The 22,907-nt window shown below is 44.8% G+C and overlaps 1 protein-coding gene across 1 annotated transcript in view; it reads right to left on the bottom strand.

Annotated features, from left to right (window-relative positions):
* LOC135810161 (dynein axonemal heavy chain 5-like) overlaps positions 1-22,907 on the bottom strand; it is a 42,990-nt gene that overhangs the window by 2,440 nt on the left and 17,643 nt on the right. Inside the window, exons 28-70 of the mRNA XM_065323630.1 lie at positions 22,362-22,603; positions 21,648-21,788; positions 20,954-21,206; positions 20,330-20,472; positions 20,045-20,179; positions 19,447-19,569; positions 18,836-19,049; positions 18,495-18,604; positions 17,472-17,758; positions 17,098-17,167; positions 16,662-16,784; positions 16,106-16,236; positions 15,668-15,821; positions 15,160-15,324; positions 14,650-14,880; positions 13,672-13,890; positions 13,321-13,422; positions 12,983-13,057; positions 12,271-12,441; positions 11,831-12,046; positions 11,265-11,402; positions 10,301-10,597; positions 9,861-10,013; positions 9,399-9,554; positions 9,144-9,233; positions 8,686-8,778; positions 8,355-8,459; positions 7,953-8,091; positions 6,810-6,924; positions 6,379-6,569; positions 5,811-5,932; positions 5,460-5,578; positions 5,000-5,202; positions 4,580-4,653; positions 4,291-4,410; positions 3,841-3,940; positions 3,331-3,419; positions 2,942-3,058; positions 2,509-2,610; positions 1,978-2,138; positions 1,079-1,235; positions 599-751; positions 159-218 (exon numbers count right to left, since the gene is read on the bottom strand). Of these exons, the coding sequence (XP_065179702.1) occupies positions 159-218; positions 599-751; positions 1,079-1,235; positions 1,978-2,138; positions 2,509-2,610; positions 2,942-3,058; positions 3,331-3,419; positions 3,841-3,940; positions 4,291-4,410; positions 4,580-4,653; positions 5,000-5,202; positions 5,460-5,578; positions 5,811-5,932; positions 6,379-6,569; positions 6,810-6,924; positions 7,953-8,091; positions 8,355-8,459; positions 8,686-8,778; positions 9,144-9,233; positions 9,399-9,554; positions 9,861-10,013; positions 10,301-10,597; positions 11,265-11,402; positions 11,831-12,046; positions 12,271-12,441; positions 12,983-13,057; positions 13,321-13,422; positions 13,672-13,890; positions 14,650-14,880; positions 15,160-15,324; positions 15,668-15,821; positions 16,106-16,236; positions 16,662-16,784; positions 17,098-17,167; positions 17,472-17,758; positions 18,495-18,604; positions 18,836-19,049; positions 19,447-19,569; positions 20,045-20,179; positions 20,330-20,472; positions 20,954-21,206; positions 21,648-21,788; positions 22,362-22,603 (6,359 nt within the window). The remainder of the gene's footprint in view (positions 1-158; positions 219-598; positions 752-1,078; positions 1,236-1,977; positions 2,139-2,508; positions 2,611-2,941; positions 3,059-3,330; positions 3,420-3,840; positions 3,941-4,290; positions 4,411-4,579; positions 4,654-4,999; positions 5,203-5,459; positions 5,579-5,810; positions 5,933-6,378; positions 6,570-6,809; positions 6,925-7,952; positions 8,092-8,354; positions 8,460-8,685; positions 8,779-9,143; positions 9,234-9,398; positions 9,555-9,860; positions 10,014-10,300; positions 10,598-11,264; positions 11,403-11,830; positions 12,047-12,270; positions 12,442-12,982; positions 13,058-13,320; positions 13,423-13,671; positions 13,891-14,649; positions 14,881-15,159; positions 15,325-15,667; positions 15,822-16,105; positions 16,237-16,661; positions 16,785-17,097; positions 17,168-17,471; positions 17,759-18,494; positions 18,605-18,835; positions 19,050-19,446; positions 19,570-20,044; positions 20,180-20,329; positions 20,473-20,953; positions 21,207-21,647; positions 21,789-22,361; positions 22,604-22,907) is intronic.

A 22,907-nucleotide genomic window follows, 5' to 3' on the forward strand; every position in this document is an offset into this window, starting at 1 on the left:
ATGCTGATGATCCGTCTTGGACAAGGAAAGCGTTTCCATTATACATTGGGGTGTCATAGTATCTTCTTAGAAGAATGGTTCCTCGCACAACCAGCATCATCCTCTTGACCACCACACCATCACTTCATGTGACGGAAGGCCTACACCTGTTGACTTACCTTGCTCCACGTAGCAGGCACCCTGGCATCATACATACAATCCAGGGCATCTCGCAAGTTCTACACACCGAACAAAGCAGATCAAAATAGTCAGTATACAAAATACACCACTAGTTTTGCCCCTCATCAATCTACCAGAGGAAGATAGCAACATGTAACAAGCTCATAACGCAGTATGAATAAGCATAACATGTAAAATTGCCCCAGTGATTTTGAATATATTCGTTTTGGTCAGTGATACAAAATGAAATCAACAAAACAACAACAAGATCAAGACAAAGCAAGTGACTGGTGGATGGAACTACCCTTTCCATCCCTTTACGATCCACATCAAAATTGCCAGCTTGCCAGTGCAGTAATCACCTGGTCCACAGCACGAAACCCAACATGTGCTGAAGAGGTCATCCATGATCATGATGTCGTACTCAGACTTGACTCACCTCACTCATGATTATAGTGCCGTCGATCGCCAGTTTAACGTCTTGCAGTGTTTGACGCACTGATGTGATGACACGCTGCAAGCGGTCAATTTCCTGACGTAGGAAGATGTTCATCGGTGCCAGAATGCCCATACGTCTCAAGCACGCTTTCACCTAGTGAAAACAGACAATAGAACACAATTTACATGTACATGTACATCATCGATATTCTGCTGTCAGTGGCAGGACTAATCTGCAATGTGTTGGATGTGTTCCTCTGTGGCTGCGAGCAATGCTATACAGTCTCACGGTAATGCGATTATTTTTCTGCAGCGAAATTGCAGTAAACTGACTACACCGCCAGCAGTGTGTTCTGTGGTCGACCACACATACTTGTAGATTACATTCACAAACTAACGAACGGTTAAAACCAGTGTACACACATGTACACATATGAATGCATGCACACAGCCGCTACTTTACTATTCTGCAAAGACACACCTCGTGTGAAACAAAGTTCCCTGGCAGCTTCCCCAGCATGTCGTCTGCAATCTTCTGCACAACGCTCTCTCGTGTTTCTCCACCGCCACCACTGCTGTCTTTAGGTTGTATGCTGAGCATGGTGTCAAGGACATCACGGGCACGGTTTGTTTGATATCTGCAGCAGCAGGGAAGCAAAGGCAAGCATACCTGCATGTTTACACAATCTGGACAAAAATGGAGCAAGCAATTTGCTGTGACTTCAAGTTTTACGACACAAATCGATCACTCAGATAACAATAGAATGGTTTCACATCTATCACAGGACCGTACGGGACAATTCCGCTCAACCCCTGCATCTATGGGTCACATGATGTCGGCCATGTTGGTTCCACTGTCCACATGCCATGATCACTTCCTACACAGATTAAGTCACATGACCAAGATGTGAACACCATTAGTACTTATGGTTTGGTTTTGGTTTGGTTTGGTTTTTATTATTTCAGTTCGTTGCCTCAACAGTACAAAGTACAAATATCAAGAGGGACGAACGAAAAGAGAAAATAAAACAGAGCAGAGAGGAAGATGCAACTGAAAGGAAAGAAAAACGGAGAGAAACGGAGAAGGAATGTGGACTGGGCGGATTCATGAACCATTACTAGAGAGAAACGGAGAAGGAATGAACTGCAACTCATTTTCAGCCTGAGTTTGATTAGCAAAAATGCTGATTTTCTATGTGCGTGATGGCCTGCGATTGCTGGCTATGGAAAACACATCACATGTGAGTGATTCTTACTTAAAAATGCAGCTTCGCTTAAAATGCAGCCTCGCCAGTGGCTTGAGCATATCGATATAGGTTACGTTGCGGGCAACATGGCAATTATGAGAATCTCCTGTACGCAAAAGCACCCTGGACTCACGTTATGTCAGCATTGGGATGCAGGCCGAATGCCTCAGGCGAGTCCTTGAGCGGTAGCTGATCAACAAAGTCAACGTAATTAGCAACACTCTTGCAAACCGGTATGCTGTAACCTTTGAAGAACTGGAATGATGTCTGGAAGATATGCTCACCAAACCAAACCTGATCACACGCATACACACATACACGCACACACATACACATACAAGTAAACGCACAAACTTACATGTGTGACACCAACACGCATGAGGAAGTATGTGTGAGATGCCAAGATAGAATGAGTCATTGACTGCAGCTGAGTGCCCTAGATGTAACCAACTACACAAGAGGCGACCTCAACTGCTCGCGCATTGCTCAATAACCAGACGGGGGGGGGGAGTAAAGCTTTCTTAAAAAGGCATAATGATTTGGTAGTTGCAAGTCGGAATTTCACTCACAGCGATCGTCTAGCAACATGTCTACCAACAATGGAACATCAACAAACAATGATAAGTGAAAACATCACAACACATGCCACACTTGGTCAACCCACCTTGCAGAATGTATTGAGCAAGACTTTGTCGAAGTCATCCGTCACACGCCCTCCATAGTGAACCTCTCCCAGCATGTACCGTACTGTGCTCCATGAGACACCCTAATGCAACCACGGAAATACATCATGGCAGAGTAATAATATTATAATACAGTGATTGCCAGTGCCAGCATAAGGGCACACTAGATATTGCAAATGCAGCACCATGGGACATGAGCAGTGTACTCAATAGGCAAAGTCTGACATCATCAATCAATCATCTCTTCAACACCTTCACACACAAGGTCTTCTACTGCAATTTCAATTAATTAGTCACCAAATTTTTATCCTTGGTGCTTCATTGAGGAATCATCAATCAGTGCCGAGACAAAGGTTGGACATTTGGAAATGTCAAAGTGCATTACTCATACATTACTATGCAACCCATTCTTACCTTTTTGATGTCCATGTCATCCAAGTGATTCTGAAAGAACTGAACGCTGGCTGTGTAGTCCGCTTGGTTGAACTCATACGGGATATTCCAGCCAAGGGCACCAAACTTGCGTCTCTCCTGTACAGAAGCAGTCCGAAAGAAGATTGCCAAAGTTGATGGAATCAGAAAGTATCTCATACTTTTGGCAAACATAAAAAATGACAGTAGATGGATGATTGGTGGAAACAACATAGCGGCCACAGCCGCACCTGCATAGCGACAGCGGCAGTATGAGCAGCGATGGGAACAGGAGCAGCAGCAACAGCAGTGGCAGCAGCGGCAGCAGTGGCAGCAGTTAAGTAGGACCAATCGCCTGTATACGAGTATGGACTTTGTCTGTTAGTGCTTACCTGGACAGTTGTGTGTAGAAATGCAATAGCATAGAGCACAGGCTTCCACTGCGGCATGTTACTGACATCCAGTTGCTCTTGAGTCATTCCTGAGCCGGCAATGCATTACACGAGTACAGTAAATATCAGAGATAGAGAGCAAACTTAGCACTGGCTGCGGAGCCTTGTTCACTAATACCATACACTGTATATGATTGCACCACATTCACTTCTGACTGCGAGCCCAGCCTTAAGATTTAGCCCGCATTACCCAATCCAAGTATATACCTGGCTTCATTGCACTCATCCCACACACATTTCACTCATCCCAAACACAACTCACTCATCTCACACAAAAACTCACCCATACATTATAGTATGAGATGAGTGCAAGGAAAAATCACCAATGCATATTCTTGGCAGTGATGAGAGTGAAGACTGAAGAACAGGACTGCTACAATAGCGCTTTATGTAAACTTCACGCAAAACAAAATAATACATGTACCATGGCACATGCTACTAAATTCTTACCGGTGTAGGTCCTCTTCAACCCAGCCTTGACACCCTGAGGTGGCTCATTGGTGAACTTGATAGAGATTTGCAGAAGGCTGATGGAGAATTTGTCATGATACTGCAAAAGATGGTGCATAGTGCAAGAAAGATTTGATATCATAAAACCAGTGATACTACGGAAACCCACTTGAAAATTGAAGAAACAGAAGTCTTACAGCAAAAATCTATACTGCACCAAAGGAGTTCAGATATAGCGGGTGAAATGGGAGTACAATGGGTAGCCATTTTGTATACTTTTGTACACCATTCCAGGTGTCCAAGGTTATCTCGGTGCGGAAATTTACACCAGACAAAAAGCAGGGCAGACCTTTGCCCACCTCTATCCAGTATGACATTTACTTCCATACACAATTCTGGTCTTGGTCAGTGCATAAAACATGTCGTGCACAAATATACTTGGTGACTTACCTCCGTTGTAATCCAAAGCCTGAACTGTGGATCAATGTTGGGAGTGGTTATGACCATGTCGAGAAGCTCATCAAGAAACTCCAGGCCAAGATGGCAGTTTTGAAGCATAGCCCAGCCACCCTACAAATGAACATCAATGCAATCTTGCACAACTTATCACCATAAACCACTACCCCAAAAAATGGAGAGGGACATATTTCGCCTGATGTCACTTATTGGATGGCAAGGAAAACCAAATTGAATACTTGTATGTTGTGGAGGAAAACACATGGCCAGACTCTGCACTTACACCAGCCATGAATTGGTTGAGTAGCCGTCTAGCATGGACCTCCTGGCCCTGGCCCATGGACACTGTGCGGCATTCTGGTAAAGCAGAAGAACGAGAAAACTCAGAAAGTACAAACCAAAAGGACGAGTCTCACACTCCAAAGAAGAGGAGAAATTTTCTGTTGAAACTCCAAGTTTCACCCTACTACAATCATGAGATGTATCTCACCGGATTTGATCTTACGATCCTGACTGATCATTAGAATGGTACGTGCGTCTGCAGAGTTTTCCTGCACATAGATTACATGCTCATATTCAGACCTTATATGATTCACAAATGTCCTATGAAAAGTTCCCTTTACATTCCCTCAACTAGTGAATAGAAGCTCTGGTACACACGATAGAAGTGCTAAATGCATGGAAACTATGAACGTCTACTTACCGATTTCTTCCTTCTTAGCAAGTGCTTCAATGGCATTAGTTGGATCTGATCCCAGGGACAGCAGACACACCATGGGTGTTCGAACCGTGCTCTCTTCGACCATCTCCTGTAAATCCAGAATGACACCCTCGGCATACGCTGGCCCGAGTGATTGGCTGATGTACTTGAATGCCTGTGGCAGAGTTCTATCTGGACACCAACACCTGCACAGAAGTAGAAACACGAAAATCTATGCAAACATTCCCATGGGAGTGTGTGGCTTATGATACTAGAAGGCTCTCCATGAGCCAATCCGACCTGTAACTGATAAAGCATCATTCAGAATAATGGAATCATCAAGCTGAAGAAGAAAACAGTCAAACTGTCTAAACGGATCACCACAGAATACGGCTGTAATGGTTTACATCCATAAGAACAATGTGAGCAGACTGTCAGTGGTGTGTTGGGCATACAAGCATACCTGATGAGCAGCAGTCTTCGGAATGTGTCCAGTGAGAGCTCGTAGCCATCGGGAATCTGAGTCTCCTCCGGTGCATCAGTGTCAAACCATGTCTTCCATGCCTTCTCGTTCCTTGTGACCTACGCACACAGGAGAAGAAGAAATCACATCTTCCTTGTAGTCATGGGACAACTGTATCAGTAAAACCTGATAGTGGAACTCGATCTCAGACACAGCAATAAACATAGACCTGTAAAAGAGAGCAAGGGCTGGCTCTGTCAGCCTTTGATCAGTGTTCTCAATGCACAGCGCTTTCGCACAATATTTTTTTCTCATTTAGATACGAAGTGGATGGCTGCTCCTTCCCCTTACCTGAGCCAGAACATCTTGAAATTGCGACAGCTTACTCAACTCAACCAGGTTAAGCCACACCATATCGGTTATCCACTTGAACGGCTTGGGCTCAACAGCATTGTAGTCAAGCGCAGCACCACCTAAACACAAGAAATTAACACTTATGTGACGTTGACTGTTGTGGCCATAGATTATGGCAGACATATGCGACAGGTGAAATGCCCCTAGACAAAACAATGTACAATGTATCTGGTCCTTCTTTGTAAAGCATTTCACTATATTTGTAGTGACGCAAAATACCAGAATCACAGCTTCGCTTATGCCAAATGAAAGCAGAGAGACAATCCTGCAAGGAAACAATAATATACCGTGCAAGGAGAAGCAACTACATTATTTTAAACTGAAATCAAAAAGACAATAACTACTTTGGAGTACACCACCATGTTGACACAACTATTTGTACAAACTACAGAGTCAATACATGGAAAAGTGGAAAAGGAAAAACAAGTAATGTCGCACTTTGGGATTGCATTCATAAATCTGCTAAAACGTATCAACTGAGACAATACCCAGATGTAGACGTTACCTTTGATGAATGTCAGGAACTCCTTGTGTTTGACTTTGCCATTGACCAGGTCAATCTTCAGTGCCAAGAGCAACGTGAACAGGAACTTGTCTGTCTCGTAGAGACCCCTCACGGACCACTTGAACACGGCAAATGTCAGGTAGTCGATGATGTTAGTGATTCGCTTTGCCGTGATGGGTGACTTGCCAGACCTGCATACACAGTGTACAGATAGATTGACATGAGGAAGGACAAGATACAAGATTGGCCTCATTCATTGTTATTGAAAGGAAGCAATAGCCGGGACATTCGTCAAGATGGTTGCTTTGGTCACACCGAAAATGGGAGCTCACGTTTTTCTTGCTGACTTGTCATCAAGAGTGCATGGGAAGCTCATCGAGCAATTAGCCTGTGGACAAGCCATCGAGAGTCACTCCCAGCTCAACACTCACCGTTTCATGGAGAGATCAAACAGTTCCAGGAACTGTGCCAGTGAGGTCTGATACATACAGTTGACCAGTGACATGTCAGTGATCAGGAAATACAGGATACTGCCACGTGTTGCAACTAAACAAACAAAGAAGAATGGCAGCAGACAGACGAGAGGATTATAGTAGTATGTTCGTAATCATACCAGCATCTTATGTTCAATTTTAAAAGCGATCATCGAACAACCATAGACATCAAGTCATACCATAGACAACTGAACCCTAGATAACTTAATCCTGGATATCTGAAGCCTGATAAGCTGAAATCCGGTTAGCGGAATGCTCCAATTATCCAAAATGCGCAAATCGAAATCCCAGTTAAATGCCCGTTGTGACTTAGAGTACTTGCACTTTCGCAGACAAGTATCAGGTCTTGTTACTCTATTTAAACTTATACATATATCTCCAGAACACCTCCAACATGTTCACCTTTCACTGTCTTCAAGTCCAAGAAGACCAAACAAACTTTTAAAACATCAATTATCACGGTGTGCGTTTTTCTTCCCTCTTTTCCAACAAAGCTGCAATGCTATGGAATTGCCTACCGCCTTCTCTTACCTCTATAACCAGCCTCCCCGAATTCAAGCATTCTCTCTATCAGCATTTTCGCCGATATATTCATTACACTGACGGTATCCCAACTCCTTAATTACCAGATGTTGTACGCCTCGATCTATTTCCTTAGCCTATCCTCGATTAACTGCTCCCTCTACATAAAGTTGTCATTTCATTCTTCTTGCAGGAGATCCCCTCGACAGGCCCAAAGCCTTTGGGAAATCCTTAAAATATCATAAAATACAAAAAATACAAAATCTGTGAATTTTGTACTGTGCAATGTACATTGCGTACTGCACACCGCCCGTACATAACTGTGCAGTGTACATTGAGTACTGCACACCGCCCATACATAACTGTGCAGTGTATGGTGTTTTGTGTAACTTTGGTTGTTGTTTGATTGTCTGGCTTATAACATGATTCTGTATTTAGCATATTTGCAGCCTCATACAATTATAAGTAATAAGCAAAAGTTGTCTAACAATGAGTGGGCTTGTAAGTGCCGGCAATGCCGGCGCTGTAGATCACTTGTTTTGGACACATATTCCCTACCAGGTCTAAACTCCTCTCTTGCTGTGTTGATCTTCAGTTCGGTCTCCGCCGCCACTGTGAGCTTGCGGCTGACGTCCTGGGAGGTAGCCTTGGTTGTGCTCAGAACTTCAATCAGAGACTCGTCATCTACAAGCGAGCCCTATGTAATAGGAGCAATGACAAAATGAAGCGACATGATCATTACTAATACAGTAGCTGCTTGCCCCATGACCATTGGAGTCATCAAATTGAGTGAGAGCACTCGTTATGTATATGTATGTGTACTACTTTAATCTCAGGTCACCCTCCCCCTCCCCTCTCCTACTCATAAGGCACAGAAGGCCAGCCAATGAGGTATGATCCACCCACCCAAACACACATACACATATACCCATGCACGCAGCACATTCCCGCCGCACAAACCTGGGTGCTTGTCAAGCGATGGAGTAGGTTGTCTTCAAGCTCTTTCATCCTGCGCTTGTTCTGAGCTACATCTTCCATTAGCTCAGTGCGTTCAGACTCCAATTCCTACAAACACATACCGTGACAAATGCAATAGACTTAAAATAAATAACATGAAAATAACAACACACATGGCTATCGCAGCTTTTTAAGCAGCATTTCTTCCAGGCTCGATTCAGGCACCATCCCATGAATTCACTCGGCGCCACACACAATAACAAAATTCAGACTCCCTCAAACCAGGCTAAGGATACAAGAATTTAGTCAATGGCAGAAAGGGGAGATTGCTCACGTTCTTCTCAGCTAGGATGACGCGTCCAAGGAGCTGATCCTCCAGGCCTTTCATTGTCACCGTGAAGTCAATGATGGCTGTACGGGCACTGACCTAGTCATCAGAATGATGATGTACAAAACAACAGCAGAATAAGCTAGGACTGTTCGTACCATTACATTATCAAGTATGGGGGTGAGGTGCACTTGTAAAATTCAACAGTCTGCATGGTATAATTGCCCTGAATAGAATTCACCTTGTACGTACATGCGATATACATGTCTGTACATATTCTGCTCAGAGTGAAGTCACTAATTGATAATCTACATTCTACAAAGTGTTATCCTTGTGCTCGCTCTCTAGTGTCGGTGAACATTCGAGAATAGTAATTGTTTCATTGTTCACATCTAAAACTAGAACATTAGCAGTGAAATCTGGACTAGAGAGAACCAATCACCGTGGGATGCAATCTAACTTACCTCTGGTGTGTAGGACGGGTTTGGCAGCTTGGTGGTGATGTACAGACGGAAGCCTTTCATCACGTCTACCTCCTTGTCTCCAACTTTGACCTGAAAACAAACGCATGACGAAGGCAATGTGCACTGGTGCAATACTCCGCCAGAAACACACAGTTCAAATGTCTAAGTAATGATGGTTTCACTCTACCCTGTAAAATACTGAAATCATCACATGGAAAGTAGTCGGCAGAGGACCCTGAGTGGAACTTGGCGTACCTTGAATGTGCTGCCAGACTTGATAAAGTTCTTCTCCAGCACATTGTCCAGGGCTGGGTCCAGCTCCTCGGCAACATCTTCGATAAGCATGGGCCGGCCGAGCGACAGACTGTCCTCCAGCTTCTGGCGGAAGAACTTGTCATTGAGTGTGGTGATCTTCGAAAGCAATGGGAAACGTGATAAAGAAGGATGAGAAACAAGGAGCCAGTTAAGTCTGACCTGCTGCTACACATCCCTAGGCGATTTTCAAGCAATATCCTTACACGTACACTCCATTTCTGAAGCTCAGTGTTGAGTGTGTGCCAAAATAATGGCTTCTGGAAGCTCAGAAGCACAATGAGTAGAACGGATAGATGTACAAGGTGGAGTTCGCCAACAGCACACCATAGAAGGTAATGATGAAAGAGTGTTGCGAATAGAGCCAGAACAAACCCACTCTACCTGCCGGAAAAGAAAACTTACACACATGTCTTTCGTCTCCCGGTTCTTGACCCACCGCTTGCCCTGGTTCTGCGGGTCGATGAGCAGGGGGAACCGAGTTGCCGTGGTGACAATGATTCCATTCTGCAATGACAGCTCATCGTTGGGCAGACCTTGAACGTTCCACTCACTGATCTATCAAGATACACACAGTACAGATTGCAAATACAGAACGGAATTAATGAAAGCATTCATAATGAGTCCATGAGTAGTCACAGCCATAGTAACGTTACGGCAGACAATAATTGAATCCGAGTGATTAATATTTTACAGTATACATTGTACATGACTATTCACGAGTGTGAATATTCTCTTTTTCAGTACAAACTCCAGGTCATAACCTCAAATCATGATATCAGATCAGAATGAGCTCCAAATGACGGTATCAGATCATCAGGATGAGAGATGCAGAAATCACTTACGGTAGCGGAGTCGGTCAACATGGTAACCAAATTCAGGTTGTGTGAAACCGGTATGTTTCTCGTGCGCACCTCCTTCGTCCAGCTCTTCAGCAGCAGGGAGCGGAAGTCCTGATTGAACGGCCCGGCATAGGACAAGAACGCCGTTCCCAGCAGTACATCGCCCACAAGCCGACCAACCTGTGCCTCAAACTCCTTACTCTGCTCTGTCCAGCGATCTCGCTCACCACTCAGGCCGTCGATCAACGCCGTGGCTGTCTTCATCTTGCGACGACAGGTTTCCGCATCCTCAATCAGACCCTATGAAGAATGTCACAGAATTCTCCATTTGTCATTTTGTCTTCAATATAAATGAATGAATGTCTTCAATATGTTCTTTTATGATACCTATTGACTCGCACACCCTAAAACATGTGATACACTCGTTGCATCGCATTGAGATAGGGAACTCATTACCACAACCATAAATTTAGACACTAGTATACCATATATGCCCCATTACAGACTTATGTTGAGTATAGTCAACACAGCGTCTCAAGCCACATGCACAAGGTGAGGTGCCAGTCCCAGTACCAGGGTTCTAGCCAAAGGGGGGTAGGGGGGCGCAGCGCCCCCTACTCCGTTTGTGCGCCCCCCCCCCCCCCCTGTGAAAATTTGCCGCCCCCTACTCATTTTCCGATTTTTGTGTTTTTTCACGCCATTCAACGAAAATACAGTCGATAGACACTACTAGAGGGTTCATAAAGGCACATTTGTGAGGGGTGAAGCCGGGGTTCACTCTGTATGTTACATTTTGCATGGCAAGACAATTTTGGACAATGGAAAAAATGGGTCATGGGGTAACTTGTTCCCATGCCCGCCCCCTACTATATTGACCTGGCTAGAACCCTGCAGTACGTTGCTATGGCTACGGATTTCTGGTATCGGTGACTTGTACATGTACTTGCTAAGGTGTGTGCGTGCTGACCTGCTTGGTTCGAACGGAGTTCTCGTAAGCAGCCTTCACTTCAGCCAGCTCTTTCTCTTTCTCATCCAGCGTTGCCTGTGCTGCTTCTAGCTCGGCTGTGGCTTCATCGAGTCTTCCCTGCTGTTCAGCAAGGTTAGCCTGAACATTCAACACCAACAGAGGTGCAAACACATAAGTCAGGCGGCGAAGACAAGAGAAACAGAGCTACACACATTCATAACTGGAGAGACGTTGGCCTTTGTGAAATTGACAAGGCGTTATTTGATCAGTTCTATGAGCGACGTTCAGACCGTTAGCAAGGTCATAGGCGACATCAAACGCAGCGTTCTACTTTCATAAGATATACAGCAATGGGAAACAGAACTGTGTAGATCTACCAGGTATACGGTGCACTTGTTTTTTCAAACCCAAGTGATCATGGACCGGCAAACCCCTGCTCCGGACAATGCCCATACATGACAAGTGTTCATCTTATCAGTGGACATAGTACTGGGTAGGACTCATTGGACCCAGATAATGTCAATACTTAAATCAGAGCAAGTAGCACTGGGTGGGTTAAACTGTACCTTGAGAGGAAGTACTTCCTTGTTTACACTGAAGAACACAACCATGGAGCGGGTCCACGAGCATAGGCCTGCCACATCGCCGCACACTTGCTGCGCTTTTGTCGAGTTGTAGTCCTCCATACCAAGGTAAGGGGCCATCAGCTCTGCCACTTCTTCATTGATCAAGTCCTTGTTGAAGGTTTGCAGGCTGGACAGGAAGTTTGCCTGGGCCATGAGCTGTGGCAAAGCAAGGGCCAGAAAGCCAAATGAAAGAGCATTGAGTTGAGCATACCAAACTGCTTAAAATTGGCAACTCTAAGCAGGAAAAGGAAGCGACCCCTTATGGCGATCAGGTGTACACAAAAAAGAACATCTACACACTGCGTTCACCAGTCTATAGTGTTAGAAGCGATCACACAACAGCAATTATTATACCCTCCCGGAACTTGCGTAGCACTCACCACAAGTGACTTATCCCATGATGGCTTGTTGCACTCGGGACGATTCGGGTCCAGTTCCCATGCATTGACCTTCTTACTGAACAGCAGAAGTACACAGTCCATGATGCGCATGATCAGGTGAGGCGGTCGACCAAGACGCCTGACTGTGGCGATGTGACTGGGGTGAATAGTCTGTAGCAGGTAGACATGGCAAACAACACAGCATGGAACATACACGAGGAAAATAGCACGGTATAGACTACCAGCACTGTTGTAGTGTAGTGTGTCATGAATGCACACATCAAATTACTTATTTATATTACACAATTTGCCTGTGGCCTGTGACATACTAAGGGGGGGGGGAGGAGAAAAGGGACAGATACGGGAAAGAGATGAAAGTATGAAAGCTCTTTGCCAATTGGTTAATTTCTGCACAGAACACTAGAATACAGCAGCTTGCCTCATTGATGTGATGTACTAGCACTCCGATATTGCTCGGATGTTTGCCTGGTTCTAAAGAGGTGCATGCAGCAGTTCAGGCAATTTTCTGGAGCTCGGATTACATTTCGTCAGAACGCAATGATGCAGAACTAACTTCCTGTGATGTGATGCCAGATCATAGTGTCGGGCCTAACTAGATTGCATGGCTAAGAACTACTTTCCAATACACAAAGGTCTATGCTCTTCATATACAGGCAAAGAATTGGAATTCGAATGGAGCAATGGATCTCACCTGAAGAGCACGTTCAGCTTCATCCAGCGCCGGTTGTGCAGCGCTAAGTTTCTCCTCTGCTATTGCCTTGTCAGTCTGTGCAGCAGTAGATATTCAACACAAGCATCACCGTCAGCCAGGATTGCTAGAATTCGGGTCTCACAATTCACATGCACGAATAGAAGATCATGGGATCAAAGCTCCGACTTGGTCATGAGTCTTTTTTTATTCAAAGCCCCACATTAAGTGACTAATAGCAAGAAGGTACAAGAGAAGAGCTAGAGAGAAAAGGGAAACCAAGGAGGAGTCCAGGTGGAAGCTCAGACTTGGCGGGATAGCCCAGACCTAGTAACACTTACTGATATGGCATCAACAATCCTCTGTGCTTTGTCCTTCACCGTCTGCACCTCCGACTTGATCTTTTCCGCCGCTTGAGCTTTCTTAGTGACCTCCTTCAAAACCTGCACAGGAACACACCAGATTATCACAAAGCTCATTGTAAACACAGTTTAGCAGAGACCACATTCCACAAGGTGACAACAAAGAAGGCATACTGCAATAATTGGTGAGCGCATGTAGCACCCCTGTAAAACATAATCTCTTTGTAGAACAAGATGAGAAACTACACTTCAGCAGTAGACACATAGACAATAGTATAGACAATAGTGTAGACAATAGTATGCAGCATAATGTGTCACTTGAAGTCTCACCTGGTCTGCAGTAATGGAAGCCTCGGCTAGCTCCTTCTCCTTCACTTCCAACTCAACAGACAGCTGCTCGACACTCTTACTGGCTTCAATCAGCTTTTCCAGGCCTTTGTTCATTCGGTCGGCCAGTCCTCCAATTTCTTTCTTCTGTTGGGCGTAAACAGTCTTGTAGCCATTGATGAATGAGAGATAGGATTTGGGAGTTACATGCGCAGTTCGACGGTACCTACATGTAGTGCATAGCAGAGAAGGAATTACAATCTGCATGCGAGCATGTGAAGCGCTTTCTTTGCATGTCTATTGAAAGCCGAGAGTCTTAGAATACTGGTATTCTGATGCTTGCTTTTGAGCATGAACCTATGAGTTGAGATATACATTTTTTGTTCCACTGGATATTTGTTATCACAATAACAATAAACACCTTGTACACACTCTCTCTAACGGTCTCTAGGCTACACTGCAATTGATATACATTAGCTCAAATTTTCGGGCCTTGCCCGAATATTTGAGCTAATGTATATCAATTGCAGTGTAGCCTAGAGACCGTTAGAGAGAGTGTGTACAAGGTGTGTGTACGGGATGTATGGATTCAAGTACTGTACAAGCAGAAATATTCGTCTGGAATTTAATTTCGTCTTTTTCGTCCAACGACCTGTTGGACTAAATTAAATGCTGGACTAATATTAATTTGTCCAGCTTTTCAACACACTCTTATGATCCATGGACGAAATTTACAACCGGACGAACTCCCTTTCTTTGGAGTTGGACGAAAATATTGACCGACGAAATTTTCTGCTTATACAGTATTGGCTACAGTGGAGTCTCCAAACCTTAAGAAAAATAACAATAAAAATAGAAATAATATTATTACTACACAAGGCACAACAACAGAGACCAAAAAGCTTTCTTGTTACTCCTAGTTTCATGTTCAAAAACACTCATCAGATGAGATAATAACTATGTTTCACAAATCAAACATAGGTACCTGTGGAAATAGTCAGCACAGGCCTCAGCCACACCGTCCTGGAAGATACCCATTGTCTGTACCACCTGCTGCTTCACCTCGGCCGTGCATTCCACCTCAAAACTCGCCAAGAAATGCTGGGCAACGGCAATGAGTGCGTCCTTCGGCCAGCGTGAGAACCAATCCATTGTACAGCCAGAGATGAGAGCAGGGAACTTGAGTGCACGATTGCGGAACTTCTCTCCAACCTACAGTGTTTGCAACGAGGAGGGAACAGATCATTGAATGCCAGTGAGTGTAAAACTATTGAAGCTATACTAGGAAGTAAACAAGCGAAGATAAGTGAAATCTAATCACCGACTTAGTTCATCATGGACTGGCATCTTGGAACGTTCGACTACAATCACCAACCTGCTCACAACATACACATGAGCCCAGTGATCACTACTGAAGCCTCATGCACACTAGTACAGTCTGCGATGCAGCTAATCAAAATGAATGCACTACCCACCATTACAGCTACTCACCGGCGAGAAGCACAGGGCAACATGAAGGTTCTTGCGCACTCGTGAGTAAAAGTAGGCCAGTAGATTCTCAGGTGTAGGTGGGCGGCGGGGAAACTCTTTCTTCATGACCGGAATCAGCTCGGTGCTGATTTCATCAATCTCTTCACGGGCAAACAGACCACCAACCTAGCAACAAGGCATTGCATAAACACAGTGTCCTCCAGACAGTGCAGAAACACTGTGTATAATAGGTGTCAAGAGTGACCAGAATCATTACTACAATGTCACTGTAAGTAACTGAGATCAACTTGAATGGGGTAATAAGCTGCATTATCCATAACCATCGAGAAACGTGCTAAGGTAGCTCTGTGTCTAATGTGTCAAGCACCATTCCTGAAGCTGTTCCAAAATGTATGACAGCTTCTTGTACCTGTATTCTTTCAAGTGACATCTCCCAGGCATACGTAATTGAAACCCCATTCCAGTGGCAACAACTAGTCATGATTGGTACTGGCCCTGGGATACATACCTCACCAGATGACAAGACTTGGTTCAGATACTCCAAGAAGCCTTCTTCTTTGATCTCTTGATCGGTGAAGATGAAAGTGATGCCTTTGCCTTCCAGTCCAGCTGTCTTGTACAAGACTTTCAGATCATCCTGTAGATTGCTTGCGTTGTATGCTCTGTGAATGAAGAAGCAGGAAAAGCTCTGGTTTTGAAGAGATGCCACATCACAATGAGCGAGAGAAATGAGAGAGGAGAGAGAGAGAGAGAGAGAGAGAGAGAGAGAGAGAGAGAGAGAGAGAGAGAGAGAGAGAGAGAGAGAGAGAGAGAGAGAGAGAGAGAGAGGTGATGAAGCTGCTGAGCCAGTATAGCGAGGCTGAAAGGTACCACCACGAACCACAAGAGGAGTGTAAACGAGAGTGCCACGACTGTAGTTGCTAAAATATAGTGCAGGGATGTATACCTTGTCAGTGTGATCTGGAATATATTGTATCCAGCGATGAAGGATGCCAGTCGTGTCAGACTCTGTTTTCCGGATCCACCAACACCGACCAGCAGTGCATGCCCACTGTCCGTGCGAATTATTCGTGAGATCTGCAACAGAGCAAACATATCAAGTGCAGAAGAACTGGACTATCAGTCACGCAGTGGATTGGAAAGGGATGGGATTTAAAAATATTCTGAACTGCTAGTAAATTCCAATGCAGCCACTTATAAATGTTGAACTTCTTCTGTTCACAAACGTTCTGTTCCCTGCGAATAATAACTGACCATACATTCAACCAAATTACGATCTTGACCCGCCATCAGGATTGAAATAGAAGTAGAAAACGTTCCCATTTTCACCCTGATGATGGTCGCTAGGCCAGAACAATTGGTTGAATGTGAAGGGAATTATCACTTGCAGTGAGGAGAACGTTTGGGGGATGAAGGGGCTTCCTAAAAGCTTTCAGGGTGGTGGTGGGGGGGGGGAGAATCCTGTACACAAGACACAAACAAACAAGCACACACACACGCACCTTGATCAGGTTGGTCATTGCATCCGTGAAGAAGACCATATCCATGCCAGAGCCACGCACGGTCTCATTGTACTGCGTCAGGAACGCGTGCAGCTTTTCCTCCAGGTCCGGAAACGATGGAATCTACAACAAAAAGCAAGAATAAGAGTAAATGTAACTAGCCTTTAACTTATTTCATTGCAAAAACAGGGTATTGAAATCACTGTTGAATGAAAATGAGGTGTTATGTCAGAAAAGATTTCTTCAGGATGCTCGTTATTGTACCGTGCATTTGTGCATTCCCTAAAGTAAAGAGGGGAGGGGAAGAGGAGGGGGCACCAGAGCTGCTTTCTTCTCCTTCCTTTGCATGGTGAGTGTGTATACTTGAATGTAGCAACAACAGTTACTTTGATTTCTACAGGCAGTGTTGTGTGAGACCAGCAATACTTTCGCTTACCTCTTCATAGATCTTGGGTGCATCCATGTCGGCATCGTCTGGTTCATCGCCAGTCGCCTCTGGTGCTTCACTGTAAAGTACCAGGCACACATCAACATCAACATCAGCATGAAACTGTTATTGAAGATGCCTAGGGTACACATGCATGTTGATGCTTAGTCGTCACTGACCATGACACATAAAATCTTGTATCATTTCTGACGTGAATGTAACACAAAGGGCTATGTGTGTATTTAATGCTGCAGGAACCAGGGAATAAGTGCGTAACTGCTACAGTTCATGAATACAATGGAAATGATGATGGGCGAACACAACTTCACAGTTCAGGAATCACGTCAGTAGACTCTGAGCCGTAACGAAAGGGCAGTACGTACCGCAAGAAATCAACAAAGTAGGGTTCATCTGGGATGAGAGAAGACACGTCCGTGCCAATGTCCTCTGCCACGACGCCAGGTATACACTGGTTGAACCAGGCCTTGTCCTGGCTAGTTGTGAACCGATCGGCAATCACACGACAGCACTCATGTTTCCATAGCGACACAAGAACACGCGGTTTGTTGACCACTTCAGCAACGCCATGAAGGATTCCTTCCCAGACACGTGACAAATCTCTCAGGTTGAAGATGTAGTGGAACTTGGCAGGCGTTGGCAACATCTTGATCTGGAAATGCAGAAGTCCAAAACATTACCAAGCAATGTCATCATAATGTCATCATCACATCACATAACTGGATTGTAACACATCACTGCATTACATCACTGCATTACATCATTGTTTTACATCATTGCATTACATCTGTTAAGTATATCTTAGACCCACTTCTCCAAACACAACGGACGATGGGACAGCAGACGGAGCGAAACGAGTTCGAGCCAAGATCGTCAGTCGGTAGAGTGAGAGCGAAAAGGCGAGCAAAACACAAGGCTATGAAGGTCCTGGGTAGCTATGGCAATGGATGTAAAAGAGCGCGAATGTAGCTACCCAGGCCCAATGAATAATACGGGAGTGCGAGAAAGGGTGCATGCCGTGTGTACGAGTGCGTGTGTACATGCATATGTGTGAGAAAGGTCGTTGGAGGTCGTTGGTGTGAGAGTGCGTGCATACATGAACTTGTGAACCTAACACATCCATAATAGGGATCGCAAACATAGCGAGACTGACATACATGTACATAGATACTATCTATGTACATGTATGCAGCAGCTACATGTGCCCACACTGTCAAACACACAAGCCGTTAGATCTAATCTTCATGATCACATGATGGGTGGGCTCTATGGAATTCTCCTGAAGAGCCCTGAACAAAAGCAGTCCTCGAAAGACTACTTGTGCATGAATGAAATCTGAATACAACATGAGCACAAAGAGTTTTTGGCATCTCTACTATTGTACTTACCTTAGTTTTCTGCCAAACAATACGTGTGCAGCGGACCAGCTGCGTTGCCAGTGTCTGAATAGCCTCAGTGAAGCCACGTTGCTTTATGAAGTAGCCAGCAGCAATGCAGCCTGGGGAAGCACACACAGCACACATTAGAAAGAATCAGAAAAACCATGCACACATCAGAAGAGAGAGGGAGGTGAATAAAGCAGAGGTTTGAGCAGCCACATTCCTGCACCTACATATCATACCCATCCACCGGAGGATGCACACAACGTATCACACCAGAAAACTAAAGATTATGTAGGCCACAACCAAAACTGCAAGACAAGTCACCCTGAACATGATCACACACTTACCAAAGACCTTGTCAATAGACGCATTCGATGGCAATGTGCAGTTGAAGATGGAGTGTTGTCGCTTCAGTCGGCTGGGAATATCATTCCTACCACCGCCCGGGTGGTTCATTGCGCAAATGAACTGGATGTCGACGATGTTGATAAAGTCTCCCGGCTTGTCCAGGCTGTAGAATCCACGCATTTCCATTAGCTGACGTACTATTTCATTCGTAACCTGAACACAAAATAAGCAGATAAAGCATACTCACACCAAGCCCACAGGAAACAAGCTATCTGCCATAATTGGGATTCCTGTAGCATAGATAGCAAAGACAATGTCAACTGGATTCAGTGAACAGCTCTATAACCATTATGCCCAGTACCACTTCAGGCACAGATCCATATTTAGTTCAGTATGTCGGAGGAGACTATTTATAAATGTACTATGTTGGCGATGTGACCAATAAGTTGGAAATTTCAAATAGCTTGATAAGAGACCTCAAGCTGAAATGATTGGCAAACTCGTTGGGCCACATGAGAAGAGTGGTCACAGAATGCAATGAGCTCTCCATCCAAGTTCCGGTGTAAATGCTGCACAATGGAATGCATGTCAGGATTGCTGAACTACCCACCTGATCACCCCACTCGTTGATGATAGGCATGTTAACATCATCCACGAACACTGTCATTTTCTTGCCTGCTGGAGGACCGTACGTTGTTCCAATACGCTTGTCAACAAAACTCTCAATTGATCGCTGCAACAAATTAGTCATGGTAAGAGAGGCAGTAAAAGAAAGAGTCTAAACCTGAGAGTATGCAAATGTGAGCAGGGTCCAGTGCATGACGTGCTGCCTTCAGAACATAACTTGCCTGCATCACGCACTCAAAACCCACAAACTATCGAACGAGCATAATTTGTATGCTTGATTTCCTTCGAGTCTCAGCATAATCATCCCTAAATCTTGTGCGCACGAATTACTTCAATCCTGCCCAATGGTTTGTTTTCAAGCCACAGGGCTTTCTTGATTTTTGATACTCTGTGCAAAAGAAGCTGCATAATGAAATGTAGGTGGCATTTGGCGCAAATGGCCCATAGCAGTGAGAAATTAGCTGAATACTCTTGGTCATGGACTATTGGTAAAACATTTCAAACCCAACGAGAACTTTTTGAAGGCATGTGCACAATAGGAGTGCTAAGGCCATGACACATCTTTCTAAGACAGGGCTGACCTGGAAGAGGTTTGGTGTGGATGCCGACGAAAAACTCAATGTTTTGTTCAAGTGATCATCAGGATTGTACTTTGCCAAGTAGCCCTTCACAATGACGGTTTTGGCTGTTCCCTGCTCTCCAATCAGCAGCACACCCTGCAAAGTGACAGAGAATGGCAAGAAACATACAGTGAATTGTCCACTCCAAGCAACAGCACCATCTCTAATAGCAATGTCATGAACAAGGTCACACGAGAGAGACGTTATTGACTAGCTGTGGTAACGGACATGCCATCAGCTGTGTACCTTTCCCTGCTTGGCCAGAGTGTTGATGAGGAAGTCTGCTCTGACGTTGTCCACATTGGGTACCAGTATGGATGAGAACTCTGGTATGCTGTCCACCGGGTAGTGGTAGTCGGGTACTCGCTCAGACCAATGCACCCAATCACCTGCGCACATAAAGTGACACAGTGATATATAGTCAATAACGTGCAATACACACACACACAGGCGCACACATACACACATACAGGCGCGCACACACACACATACACACAGGCGCACACATACACACGGGCGCACACATACACACAGGCGCACACATACAAGCATGTGCACACACTCACACAAACACGTATGCACATATACACACACACACACATACGTTCCGTCAGGAAACCATACAGAAAAGCGAGTGTAAGAGCAAACAAATGTAAATGTTAGCGTGAAAAGTCAGTCAATAATGCAGTTGGGAATGCAATAATGCAGGATATGAACAAACATCTGCTGCAGTAGCACAGTTCCCCGACATTGTGCACCCAGCAGGTAGATCAGTACTTATGTAAAAGTTGGTATAACTTGAGCTAGAACATTGAGAGCATTACCAGCATGGCACTATCTACAGAGTAACACACACATCTGACTGCATACCATTTTCATCCACCACGAATTCAAATATCGTGTCTCCTTTCTCAGGGTCTGTTTGCGGCAAAGCTAGCTTGGTTGTTTCCTTCATCCATTGTTCCATCTTGGCCCTGTCCTCCAGCTCAAGGAGGGCACCGACGCTCCACATCAATGCAAAGATGAACAAACGTTCGATGTGAATGGGCTTCAGGATGGTGACTTGTTGATCTTTGCCTTGCGCAATCGGGCTCGGTAACAAGCCCTGGAGAAGATCCAATGCCTGTCAGAAGAACATAGCAGCAGTACTTGACTGACATGGATGCCAGGACATACATGTATACCAGTATTGGTGTTGACAGCTCTCCACCAAAGGTAGGTGAGCAGGCAGTGCACATTACGAAAAGAAATCAAACATCCTAACTAACAATTGTTTCGTAAACATCCTCTAGCTGGAAGGAATTCTTGAGGCAAAGCTGCAAATGGTCATACCGCACAATGCAAGTCTTGGAAATAACAATAATATAGCCCGAAGACCCAGAGGACAGTGTGCACATATGAACAGGCTGGTACAACGCGGCATGAACAGTGATTAATACCAACAGGGAAACAGCTTGCTTATACAGCATGGGGAAGAATAGATAAACCAACTGCTACCATGCATATCAAGTTCAACATGGCAATGGACAGGTGGGAGCTATCATCGCGTGCCCAGCCTTCTTACCTGTGAAATGTAGTTACATTCCAGGATGTCCATTTTGGGCTGCAGCTTCTGCACGTGGAACTGTAGCAATTGTTCAAATGTGTCATTGAACAGCTCCCGTATGGTGGAGTTCTCAGACACGTGCCGCTGTAACAGCCACCCCTAAGCATGGTAAAGGAGCATGTGAAGAATCATTGAGATACAAGCCTCTCAAGAGTCATGCTATGAATGTAGAGGTCGGAGACCTACTGGTGGTACACATGAAAGATATACACATCGAAATATGGGCAACGTTCAGGGAAAACATACGTTCCAGCTTTCAAAAAACAAGTTGGCAACAATGTCAAATAGATACTTGGTCACGAGTGCGAAGTTTCTTTGCACTGCACTCGTGACTAAAATGCAATGTCGTCATTTTTCGGGATTTTCGGCAACTTTTCATGAAAGCTTGAAGGGTTGTTTTCACTGAACGTGGCATGCATATAGCAAAACAGTACCAGACTACGTTAGCCTACGAGCATCTTGAACGGGCTTAGCTACAGCTCGAGGTTCGATGTCTATCTGCCAATTAACTGTTATGGGGTAAGTTCAGTGCTCTTGTTCTCTGGGTGAAGAGCGCTGCTTCTACTAGTAAAGACTCAGAAAGCATGGTATTCAGACTGTTAATTCCAGAGTTTGAGGGACAAAGAAAGCCCCCCCCCCCTCTGTTGTTGCTCTTTGTCTATGCATACTCACTTCCATAATTGGTCTCCAGTCTAGTGCCGAAGAGCTCATGAAGACCATTCCATTGCGTGATACAGTGGCTGGTGAGGCATTGTCAATATTGTGCGGCTCGAAGATAATCTTGCAATTGGTAGCCATTGGTATACGATCACCATTGGCCAGCGTCAACGTCTTGTTGTCGTCCAGCACACTGTTCAGATTCTCAATCCACAGTGTGTCCACTGGACCATCCAATACCAACCAGATGTGCTCTCCTGACATGGTCGCAAATACACAGACAGAACACTTGAGATGTATGTAGAATGCATGAGATGTATGTAGAATGCATGAGCACAACTTAAGGTGACGTCACCTTGTGGTTGTGCACATATTTCTTGCAGTGTAAATAATATAAAATAGCATAGAACCTGCTGGTACAGGTATAATCAGTCACCCTGCAAACATTATGGCCTTCATGTGTCTATACTAGTGGACTCACATGATATAAGAATGGTACCCTGTTTGATAGTCTGTTCACCAACTGGGGTGGGGGCTGAGAAATGACACTCTTACTCAATT

Source organism: Sycon ciliatum, chromosome 2 (assembly GCF_964019385.1).
Source record: "Sycon ciliatum chromosome 2, ocSycCili1.1, whole genome shotgun sequence".
Classification (NCBI taxonomy): Eukaryota; Metazoa; Porifera; class Calcarea; order Leucosolenida; family Sycettidae; genus Sycon; species Sycon ciliatum.